Source organism: Budorcas taxicolor, chromosome 15 (genome assembly GCF_023091745.1).
Source record: "Budorcas taxicolor isolate Tak-1 chromosome 15, Takin1.1, whole genome shotgun sequence".
NCBI lineage: Eukaryota > Metazoa > Chordata > Mammalia > Artiodactyla > Bovidae > Budorcas > Budorcas taxicolor.
Genome location: NC_068924.1, coordinates 48,063,309 through 48,076,165, shown reverse-complemented (window position 1 = coordinate 48,076,165; position 12,857 = coordinate 48,063,309). Strand labels below are relative to the sequence as shown.

Genomic DNA, 12,857 nt, shown 5'->3' with positions numbered 1-12,857 from the left:
CTTTTAATTTCAAGGCTGAAGTCACCATCTGCAGTGATTTTGGAGCCCAAAAAGATAAAGTCTGTCATTGTTTCCACTATTTCCCCATCTATTTCCCATGAAGTCATGGGACCAGATGCCACAGTCTTAGTTTTCTGAATGTTGAGTTTCAAGCCAACTTTTTCATTCTCCTCTTTCACTTTCATCAAGAGGTTCTTTAGTTCTTCTTCACTTTCTGCCATAAGGGTGTTGTCATCTGCATATCTGAGGTTATTGATATTGATCAAGGTAATGACCTATACTATTTCTTAGAGAAGGAATAAAAGATCAAAGTTTTATTACCTCACGATGGGCTCAAACAATAAACAGGTAAGTATGACATTAGAATGGCCCTAACAAGAGTTCTCCCCCAAAGCAAACCAAAGCTAGAATTTTAGTGTATGTGGTATAACTGGGGATTGATACATGAAAAATCTTGCGAGAGAGGAAGCAAGTAAGACAGTGAAGAGAAGAAGCTAATAAAGTAATCATGACTGAGCATATTACTGCTGTAGATTGCCAGGGCTTTTTCCTGCTAGGGGTACAGGAAAAATGTAAGAAACCCACCTACAAATTGTTCCAATGGGGGACCAGAAACATGGGATATTTATTTAACAATCTCCAACTGGTTCCAAATAGGAACAGGAGTATGTCAAGGCTGTATAGTGTCACCCTGCTTATTTAATTTATATGCAGAGTACATCATGAGAAATGCTGGGCTGGAAGAAACACAAGCTGGAATCAAGATTGCTGGGAGAAGTATCAATAACCTCAGATATGCAGATGACACCACCCTTATGGCAAAAAGTGAAGAGGAACTAAAAAGCCTCTTGATGAAAGTGAAAGAGGACAGTGAAAAAGTTGGCTTAAAGCTCAACATTCAGAAAATGAAGATCATGGCATCTGATCCCATCACTTCATGGCAAATAGGTGGGAAACAGTGTCAGACTATTTTTTTGGGCTCCAAAATCACTGCAGATGGTGACTGCAGCCATGAAATTAAAAGACGCTTACTCCTTGGAAGAAAAGGTATGATCAACCTAGGTAGCATATTCAAAAGCAGAGACATAACTTTGCCAACTAAGGTCTGTCTAGTCAAGGCTGTGGTTTTTCCTGTGGTCATGTATGGATGTGAGAGTTGGACTGTGAAGAAGGCTGAGCACCGAAGAACTGATGCTTTTGAACTGTGGTGTTGGAGAAGACTCCTGAGAGTCCCTTCGACTATAAGGAGATCCAACCAGTCCATTCTGAAGGAGATCAGCCCTAGGATTTCTTTGGAGGGAATGATGCTAAAGCTGAAACTCAAATACTTTGGGCACCTCATGCGAAGAGTTGACTCATTGGAAAAGACTGTGATGCTGGGAGGGATTGGGGGCAGGAGAAGAAGGGGACGACAGAGGATGAGATGGCTGGATGGCATCACCGACTCGGTGGACATGAGTTTGGGTAAACTCCAGGAATTGGTGATGGACAGGGAGGCCTGGTGTGCTGCGATTCATGGGGTCACAAAGAGTCAGACACGACTGAGTGACTGAACTGAACTGAACTGAACTGAACTGAACTCTCCATATAAGAAAAACACGGAAGCTTTAAGTATTACCACAAGCTGGGTTGAGTGAAAAGTATCAGAAACGATTGCCAGCAATTAATTTATTTTTATTAGTTCTAAAGACACTGCCATAAAATATAGCATGGAAAGATATCACATTCTACAGAATGTGATTATTGGCAGATGCTGACAATGGTTATAATTATTTTTTGTAGATGAGAATATGAACTGATAAATGAACAGTTTGGGGGGTATTTAATTAGAGAAAAGTGTTTCTTTCTTCTATATAACTTACTATTCCATACCTGTTCCCAATCCACTTTTTTTTCTGGTATACTACCTGGAATGGATTGAGTTTTTTCCACAGTTGAGGATGGTCCAGATTAGAACCTAACCTCTTAAATTAAGAGAGGAGAAAATTGCTGTTGTGCAGAATAAGGTGTGTTGTCTTGGAAAGGAAAAGATGTATTGGTGTGTCCTGGCTCTCTCATCAATTCCTGTATACATAAGTGAAGGTGTATTGACTCCCTTGGAATCTCTATAGAAAAAGCAAACAAACAAACAATTCAAAAAACTGAGAGTAGACGATATGTATGAGATTAATGTGGGAAGAACTGAAAATAATCATTGGAGACAATGCTAAAAATGTTTGGGACCATAACATAGAACCTTTGATAGGGGGTTAATAGTGGTTTTGCATATCTACTGATGATGTAACTGGTGTGTACATCAGATATATGTGCATACAGAAGTTCCTGTGAATGCATGCATATTTCAGGTGAGGTGTATAGATGAATACAAATATGCATATGTTATCATATTCCAGAAAAAAAGGAGCTTATAGACAAATAAGATGATTGCAAGGCTGTATATGAATGAAATAGCATGTCTATTTGTATATATTTATGTGAGTAAATATCATCTGTGTGATATTTATTCTAAACAGATTTGAAGGTGTCTATATTATAAACATTAGAGGTATGAAGATGGGTATGATTTGCATGTATTAGTCCCTTGGTTTATGAATTGGTGTTTAATAATGTTTTTAAAAAAGCTAAGACAAGGGTTTAGAACTGGTTTGCATGAGGTGAAAAGTTCAATTTCTGGGCATGCTATTGCCCTTAAAGAAATGTCAATGTAAGAGGAATAGGGTGGAGAGGGAGGTGAGTTCAGGATGGAAGGGCCATATGTATATCCATGGCTGATTCCTGTCGACATAAGGCAAAAACCATCACAATATTGCAAAGCAATTATCCTTCAAAAATAAATTAATTAAAAATAAAAGTAAAGAGTGCAGACTAAAATTGAACTATAGAACAGATCACAGATGACTAAACGCCAAAGAAACTGGCAGTACAGACTGGCACATATTGTTTGAAGATAAGCATTAAGGAAAACAAACTGAAGAAAGTCTCTTGAGGTGGGAAGAATTTTGACTAAGATCAAGGAAAATGCTTTTTAAGTAGCAGGAGAATGAGCCAAAACAGCAGTAATGTGTTATTTCTTTACAAATAAAGCAGTCAGGTTTGGCTAGACTGATGCCTAGTCAGGGATTTAGTGAAAGTGAAACACCTGGCATGACAGTTTGAAATCAAGTAATGTACAACTTGAATGCCATGCTATGGAGTTAAGCCATTATCTTAAGGAACAGGCTGTTGAAGATTTTAACTGGACAAAATGAGACATCTGTTTGAAAAAGATGACTCCAAATGGGTGCAGAGTTAATGAAAATTTTGAATATGAGAGAAATTGAATATAGGCAGGTTAGTTAGAATTTTCTGCAGAGATTGAAAGTAATGAAAATATAAGACAGAAAAAAAAGACAAAGGAGATGTGCAAAGAAATATTGGTCATTGGTTGGATAACAGGTAGGAAATAGGTAATTCAAAGGTTGTGTATATAATTTAATTCAGGTCAAAAGAACAATAGTGAAGGCTACAGAGGAACAATCTAGCTGATAAGGAGATAAGGAATTATTTTGGAAAGACTTACATTTAAGGTGCATATGAAGAGAAGAGTGGTTCACAACATTGTTGCAATGTTTTCTGGAACACAGCTATAACTCAGGGATTAAGACATAGATCTGGGTGTTCTGGTTTGTGAAAACCTGTGAGGTTGGATAGGTGAAAGGAAAAAAGTGAAGCTAGATAAAAAGATAGCTTCTCTGAGTCATTTAAAAGTTGGTTTATAACATTATATAAGGTGTGCATGTACAATATTATATTTCATGTTCTGTATACACTACAGTGTGCTCACCACTTAATACTTATTTTCTGCCCATCATCATACAGTTGACCTTTGCCCATTTCACCCTTCACCCACCCTTCTTCCTTCTGGTAACCACTACTCTGTTCTCTGTTTTTCTGTTTGTTTTTGTTTTCATTTTATTTACTCATTTATTCATCTATGAATAAATATATTCCTCATATGAATGAAACAATATGGTATTTTTCTTTTTTGTTTGCCTTATTTCACTGAGCATAATACCATCAAGATCCATCCTTGTTGTCACAAATAAAAAGATTTCACCCTTTTTTTTTTTTAAACTGAAAAGTGTTTGACTATAGGTGTGTGTGTACATGTGCATGTGTATATATATATGTATATATATACACACCATATCTTTATCCATTCATCTGTTGATAGACACTTAGGCTGCTTCCATGTCTTGGTTATTGTAAATAATGCTGTGATGAACATGGGATGCATATGTAGCTTTTAATTAGCATCTTCATATTTCTTTGATACTCAGAATGGCTGGACCACATGGCAGATGGCCAACAGGCACATGAAAAGATGTTCAACATCACTAATTCTATGGGGAATATGAGTCAAAACCATAATGAGACACTACCTCATACCAATCAGAATGTATATTACCAAAAGGCAAGAGATAATAAGTGTTGGTGAGGATATGAAGAAAAGATAACACTCATACACTGCTGGTGGGAATGTAAATTGGTGGAACACTATGAAAAATTGTATGGAAATGGAGGTTACTAAAAAAAACTAAGGCTGTCTTTTTTTTTTTTTCCATTTGTAAAATCTATCAAGTCCAATCTACTGTATATTGGTTCTACGTTCTGACACTGAGTAACTCTCTAAGAATGACACTTCTCTATTAAAACCCTTCAGACAAAAAAAGGAGCTCAGTATTTATTGATATGGTCATGGATACTTATACATATTTATTTCAACTAGGATTATTTTCAATGATATATAATTCTGTTGGTGAAATATCTGACAAATAAATGTGGAAGAAAAATCATTATATCAACAAAAACTTTGGATAATTGTTTTTATCCACAGGTCTTAAGATACATGCCTAAATTCATTTTATCTCATTTGAAAAAAATTTTCCAATTTATGTTATGTGATGGAAGTAGATAAACAATAAAATTAATTACAAAATGTTCTTCTGTTTTATTACACATAAGCATTTAGGGAGGATTGCTTGTCATGAAGGTTTCATAACAACTACATTTGATGGAAAGGACATGCCCCTGCTACATTCCCACACTGACCAAGTCCTTCTCTTGCCTTGGTTTATACCTTTCCTCACTAAGCCCAATTCAGACAGGAATTCTCTCTACCTACAACCTAACATGATTTCCAGCTCCATAGGTACCAACATCAATCTCCTTGACAATGGAAGATTCGTAGCACCCACTCCCGCATTTGCTTGGTCCGAGCCCCATAAATCAAAGGGTTGATCATGGGAGGCACCAAGAAGTAGAGATTGTCAATGATAATCTGTAGGTGGGGAGCCATACGATAGCCTAAAATCTGGGCCAAGACAGAAAAGATAACAGGGGAATAAAAGAGAGCAATGACACAAAGATGAGAGCCACATGTGCTGAAAGCTTTGCCCCGTGCCTCCCAAGAGGGTATCCGAAAGACAGCATGAAGGATCAGGCCATATGACAGAATGATAAAAAACAGGTCAAATCCCACAGATGCTACAATAACCATTAGGCCATAGACAATGTGATCAGAGATGTCTCCACAGGCTATTTGCACCACAGCCATGTAGGCACAGTATGAGTATGCAATGATGTGAGTTTGGAAGCTTTCCAGTCTTTTCACCAGGATGGGTGCTGGGGTCAGCACTGCCACTGCCCTTGCCAGGACAGCCAGTGCCATCTTCACAAGCAGGTTGTTACTAAGGACAGTTGTATATCTCAGAGGATGCCAGATAGCCACAAATCTGTCAAAAGCCATAGCCAGAAGGACCCCAGACTCCATGACATAAAATGATGGGATGAAAAACATCTGTGTGAGGCAGGCATTAAAGCTGATTTCCTTGGCATTCATCCAGAAGATACCCAGCATGCGGGGCACAGTGACACTGACAAGAGACAGGTCAACAACTGACAGCATGGCCAAGAGGAGAAACATGGGCTCGTGAAGACTCTTCTCCACCCTGATGATACATAAAACGGTGGCATTGCCAATGACAGCAACAACAAATACCAAGAAAAAAGGCACAGAGAACCAGCCATGGGAAGATTCCAGTCCAGGAATTCCAGCCAGGACAAATACCAAGGGCTGAGGGATGGAGCTGTTGCAAGAGGACATCCCTCGCCAGACCTCCTCAAGGTCTGATTCCTAGAGAGAAAGAAAGGAGGGACATTTTGAAATCACTGCATCATTTGAAGCTAAAATGCTGGGTACTATAGTAATTTATGGCGATAAGCAAAATTTACCAACTAGTGAACAAATAAATGCTGCGGCTAATGGAGTTAAGGAGAGATAATTCTCAGTTACTTTCTCTGCAGGAGAGAGAAGCAGTCTCAGGGAAAAATTCTCAATAAAAACATACCAACTCTGCTGTGTAAATTCTCCTGTTGATCTGAGCCTGTTTAATATTCAATGTATATAAACCTATAGGAGAGTTTTTTTTTTTTTTTCTCTCAGAGAACAGGACCTGAAAGGAGACCCAATATATTCATTACAGGCATGACATGGGGATGTGGATGAGCCAGAAAGCATGGTTTTCACTCAAGAAGTTGAATTGCATCATCTGAAGCTCCTCAGTTCTTGAGACTGGCTTTGGTGCTTTAGAATTCTTCTCTGGAGTGTTTTTTATTTTCACAAATAACCAAGGAAATTTGCTGATCTTATATCTAAAAAATATGGTTTTCCGGAGGAATAACTGATATTTTGAAGGACAAAGGTAGAGTCAAAAATACATCAATAGATAATGATTTCATATTAAAATTATATATATATGTATTTATGTATAGCAACCATATTTAGAAGTTAATGGTAACATATTTCTATATAAATAAGATTCAGTTTAGTTCAGTTCAGTCGCTCAGTTGTGTCCGACTCTTCGCGACCCCATGAATCGCAGCACGCCAGGCCTCCCTGTCTATCACCATCTCCCGGAGTTCACTCAGACTCACGTCCATCGAGTCCCTGATGCCATCCAGCCATCTCATCCTCTGTCGTCCCCTTCTCCTCCTGCCCTCAATCCCTCCCAGCATCAGAGTCTTTTCCAATGAGTCAACTCTTCTCATGAGGTGGCCAAAGTACTGGAGCTTCAGCTTTAGCATCATTCCTTCAAAAGAAATCCCAGGGTTGATCTCCTTCAGAATGGATTGGTTGGATCTCCCTGCAGTCCAAGGGACTCTCAAGAGTCTTCTCCAACACCACAGTTCAAAAGCATCAATTCTTTGGCGCTCAGTCTTCTTCACAGTCCAACTCTCACATCCATACATGACCACAGGAAAAACCACAGCCTTGACTAGATGGACCTTAGTCAGAAAAGTAATGTCTCTGCTTTTCAATATACTATCTAGGATGGTTATAACTTTTCTTCCAAGGAGTAAGCATCTTTTAATTTCATGGCTGCAGTCACCATCTGCAGTGATTTTGGAGCCCCCAAAAATGAAGTCTGACACTGTTTCTACTGTTTCCCCATCTATTTCCCATGAAGTGATGGGACCAGATGCCATGATCTTAGTTTTCTGAATGTTGAGCTTTAAGCCAACTTTTTCGCTCTCCTCTTTCACTTTCATCAAGAGGCTTTTTAGCTCCTCTTCACTTTCTGCCATGAGGGTGGTGTCATCTGCATATCTGAGGTTATTGATATTTCTCCTGGCAATCTTGATTCCAGCTTGTGCTTCTTCTAGTCCAGTGTTTCTCATGATATACTCTGCATAGAAGTTAAATAAGCAGGGTGACAATATACAGCCTTGACATACTTCTTTTCCTATTTGGAACCAGTCTGTTGTTCCATGTCTAGTTCTAACTGTTGCTTCCTGACCTGTGTACAGATTTCTCAAGAGGCAGGTCAGGTGGTCTGGTATTCCAATCTCTTTCAGAATTTTCCACATTTTATTGTGATCCACACAGTCAAAGGCTTTGGAATTGTCAATAAAGCAGAAATAGATGTTATTCTGGAACTCTCTTGCTTTTTCGATGATCCAATACTAAATGTCACTATTAAGGTCTGGACTTCATGTTTCATTAGAAATATTCCAATTATATAGTAGTTATAAAAGGCAATCACAGAAAAAATAGAAGCTTCAACAAACAAACAAACAAATACAGAGATGGAAAAACAAAACACAAAGTCGCTTTAAAAAATTAAAGTACATGGCATGGGGGAGTGGGAGGGAGGTTCTAGAGGAAGGGAAATATGTATATATACAGTCCATGAAATTCTCCAAGCCAGCATACTGGAGTGGGTAGCCTATTCCTTTTCCAGCAGATCTTCCTGACCCAGGAATTGAACCAAGGTCTCCTGCACTGCAGGTCAATTCTTTACTAACTGAGCTATCAGGGAATCCCATGTATACGTATAGCTGATACATACTGAGGCACAGTAGAAGCCAACACAACATTGTAGAACAACTATACCACAATAAAAAAGTACAGTAATATTAATACTGTACCCTTTTTTGTTTTGACACACTTGGATTATTTTTCTTTTTGCCAATTAATTTACTCTAAATACTTAAGACCCCAAAACAGAGTGGCAAAAAGTACACAGCTTTTATACATCATAAATTGAGTTATGAAGATCTAAGTATTTCATGTATCAACCACCTTTGGTAAAAGGCAAGCTACAGCCAAATGACAGGCAGGTCTCCTAGCAGGTAACTTGGTATAGTAAAAATAATAAGGTCTTTAGATAAATGTGGCTGTGATACAATTTCAACCCTGCCACTATTTTTATGTGACTTGACCATAAAGTGTTCAAGGCTTTGAGCCTCTTTCCTCATCTCAAAAATGAGATGAGGTTTACCTTACAAAATTTGCTGTGAGAATTAAGTCCATCATTAAATCCCAACATTGTATAAAATGTACAATGTTTCTGGACTAATTCTTTTAATGTTTCTGTGCTCTACAAATGCAAATTTTCTTCTTTTTCAATAAAGTACAAAGATTAAGTGAGATACACTGAAAATAAAGTCCTTTTTTCTTTGTGGTTTTCTTGGAAAGAACAGAAATGAGGATAATAACTGGTCTTAAATGGATACCATAAGAAGGAATATGTGATGGTCCTGATAAAATATGTAGTTTTATCTTTCATCTTTTTTTCCCCCTTAGAAGTGTATTTATTTTACCATAGCTATTATCACTAGGTTCTAACGAAGCACAAATAATTTGTCAGCCTGTAAAATCCCATTTCCAAGACATCCTTCTAAAAAAACATTTTAGACAAGGTTGGAAGGGCCATAAACTTACATTCAACCTATGTACTTTTTTACCATAGTGTGTTTCCATAAATAACCTTTAATCAGTACTTTATGGATCCTTACCAGAAAGTCATTTCTTCCTGGTCTTAGCAATCCATCTCTAATACAATAGGAGACCTCATCTGAAAGCTTGAGTACTCTAGAAAGCCAGAACCCAGAAACCTGGCAGTGATAATGGAAAAGACAGTATACTTTAAGCACCATGTCAATTTATCAGCATCCAAGAGAAGGTGATTTGAAAGTTTTCATTTTGCTCATGGCCACTGAAGTCAGCATTAAACATTTCATAGAACTGCCCCAAAGTAGCCTCTTGTAACAACTTTTCATAAATCTGTCCAGTTCAATGTGTTCAAAACAAGAACTGCGCATTCTATGTCTCTGCTCAGTGTTACTGGAAAACATCTTTTGAATGTGCATTGGTGGTTTTAAAAATACACAGAGAAAAAAAATTGAAACATACATTTTCCAAGAAAAATGATATTAAAGAGTTTGTCTTTTTTAAAATTGAAGTATAGTTGATTTATATTGTTTAGTTTCAGGTGTACAGCAAAGTGATTCAGTTATATATCTATATATATCCATATATATATAGATATAGATATATCCATTTTTACATATTCCTGTTCCTTATAAGTGAGTTCATTATAGATTATTATAAAATATTAAGCATAGTCCCCCATGATTTTTTGATTCATTACCTGCTATGGGGAAAATATATATATTTAGTGTCACCAGACATAGATACCTGGCCAAATAAAGGAGGCTAAAATATTTTTAAAGGTGCATTTTAGTGCAGCAGGGGAAAGAGACCTACCACAAACTCAAAAGAAAAGACAGCCCTGTGAAATTAAACGCTCACTATCAGCAGGAGTTCTCAGGTAGAATTTAAATGGTCATCTATCAGGAATAGTATAAATAAAAATTATCCATGTGGTGGTGGCATTAGGATATTATTTGAGCTTTAAGTACTGCCAGCAACAACTATGTAAATATTAATCTGAGTAAAGGAAGCATACATTTAGATTTAAAAATTAGGAAGATACTACTTATTATTTTCTAATGAATGTCATTGGGCAATCTAAAGATTACAGAGCTCAACCATAACTGTGCAAGGGTTAGTGACTGTGGTATTTAGATGAAAAGATTTGAGAATCTCTTTATCCTCTATGACTGCGATCTCAGGATTTTGTACTCTTTTTGGTCCCCATTTTTCTCTCTTTTCCTAGCATAGTACCTGTAGATGGTTGAGAATTTGGTCATCGGAGGACTGGGACCAGCAAAGCCACTGTCCTCTTGAGGTGTGAGGAAGATCTGTTGATGTCCAGAATAAGACGACCATCTGAGCTAGAGGCAGATTTATGCTGGTTTGTCCTGGCCCTCCTGAGTCCTTACTGGCCTCTCTGTTAATCAAGGGACATTATTTAGCTTTGCTATTCTGGAGAACAAATCCTAGAGCCAATTAGTGAGGAGAGTACAGATGGATAACAATTGTTCAGAAGCACTGTAAAACTAAATGCCGGTGTGTTGTGGCATGTGGTATGGTGTGGTTTAGGAAGCCCAGGGAGGAGTAAGGATTGAATTATTTAGAATGGAAATTAAAGAACACCTGGGGCAACAACAGGCAGGGTCAAATGTGACTATAATTATATATAAATTACTATGGTTTGCTTCAAAACCAACAGTTTAAATCATTTTAATTTCCAGTGGCACTGGGACCTCCACAGACAAAACTGAAACTGAAATTAGAAGTCTTGATCCCTAGATAAAAAAATGGATCCATAAAAAGCTGGCAAAAAGTATGCAGTAAAGAAAATATTTAATTGACTAAATTAAGACCATTGTTTGGTAAATGAGATATGTGGAAAGAAAAATAACATAGAGAAGTGCGATTCAAGTAGAAGAAAGAGATGAGCTTTATAAAAAAAATTGCACAATACTAGGTTTAGAAGAGACTGAGTTTCAGAAGAACTCTTGGCAGAAGTCAAAATCTCAACTTGAGAGTAAATATAAAAGCGGAAGAAATTGCTAATAACTATTTTGTTGCAGGATGTAGTCAAATGTAAATATCCTGGAGACAATGACTGGGGCGCTGTTTATTCACTATTTCCCCACTGCCTGGCAAATTGTATAAGTCTTCAAATATTTTTTACATCAGTAAGTGCACCACACACACACACACACACACACACACACACACACACACACATAAATACACAACGGTTCTTCATCAATCATCCACTCTAAACTTTAGGCTTAGGGTAAGCAACAGTCATAAAGTGTGTGAGCTTGTCAAAGTCTTCATCAAGCCAAGTCCTAAAGTATATTCAAATCAGTTTAATTCTTTTCATCATGATGACCATCAACATGGATCAAGTTATCATTATACTGTCCTTGAAAACTTATAACCTCCTAAAAGTTTTTCTCTAGTCATTCCTTCTACTCTGTCTCAACCCAGTTGCTTCATTGCAGCCACAATGACCATTTTAAAACACAAACCTGATTATGTCACTCCCATGCTAAAATTTCCTTTTGTTTTTAGGATAAAATTGTGAATTCTCAGCATGCCTACCCCACACTCTCATGATACTCTTAGCTGTCCTCAACACTCTTCATTCCACTCTGTACTCCATCCCATGAATGGACCTCCTTCAGTTCTTCAAATGTAAGATGACTCTGCCTATCTAAATATTTCTCTTAAAATCTACCTTAAATCCACACATGTTCACATATACTGTTCTCTCTCTCTTTAACACCACCCGAACATTTTCTCTTGCTTCCCTCAGCTAGTTATCTCCCATTCAACACTTACATAAATGTCTTGTGAAAGGGAACTTTCCTTGATTCCCCTAGACCAGATCAAAACTGATGTTAGTTGCCTTTATAAAAATCTATGTTTCTACTTGATAGCACTTGATATCCAATGTAGCTATGCATTTGAACATTACTTACTTAAGTCATGTCACCTCAACCAGAATATAAACTCCCTGACACATGGATTTCTTTTCTGCTCACCTCTCATTAGAATCTATCACAACCTGGCACATTTTAGCCACTCCATCAATAACCTTTTGTTGTATGAATATATGAATAAGCTGTATATCTTCTCCCCATTGACTAGAATTTAATGCAGGGATCTTGGCTATATAATTGTGTGATTATCTTATAGACACACGCCCCAGGAAACAAACTCACTCAGAAGGACAGTGTGGATAGTGGAGTACAGTTTATTACACCGGTGGGTCCAAGGCAGAGTTTCTCCTCTTTAGCCAGGGACTCCAACTGACTTTTATGAAAACCTTATATACCTTAAGTGTACTGTGCAAGCCCACATCCCCAAATTCCTTAAACCTAGGCTGGAAAGTGTTAAACGGAGATTCAATCAGGTTACAGCCATGATTCATAATCAGAAGGGTCAGCTGGTTATATATTGTAGCCTACAGCAATGGGAGCCATAGAGATTACGAAGGTGATTGACTAGATAGGGGATTATTATATTCTTTTTGGTGACGGGAAATCTTGGTATGGAATCTGGTGTTGATCAGTCCAGGAGGCCAGTTTGGCTATAGGTATGTTATCCCCAT

General features: G+C 37.6%; 1 protein-coding gene across 1 annotated transcript; it reads right to left on the bottom strand.

The window, feature by feature from the left end:
* Positions 1-5,200: 5,200 nt before the first annotated feature.
* On the bottom strand, positions 5,201-6,145 carry LOC128061018 (olfactory receptor 52K1-like). The gene has a single exon (XM_052653377.1). It carries the CDS (start codon positions 6,143-6,145, stop codon positions 5,201-5,203), a length of 945 nt encoding a protein of 314 aa, XP_052509337.1.
* Between the last annotated feature and the right edge of the window lie 6,712 nt (positions 6,146-12,857).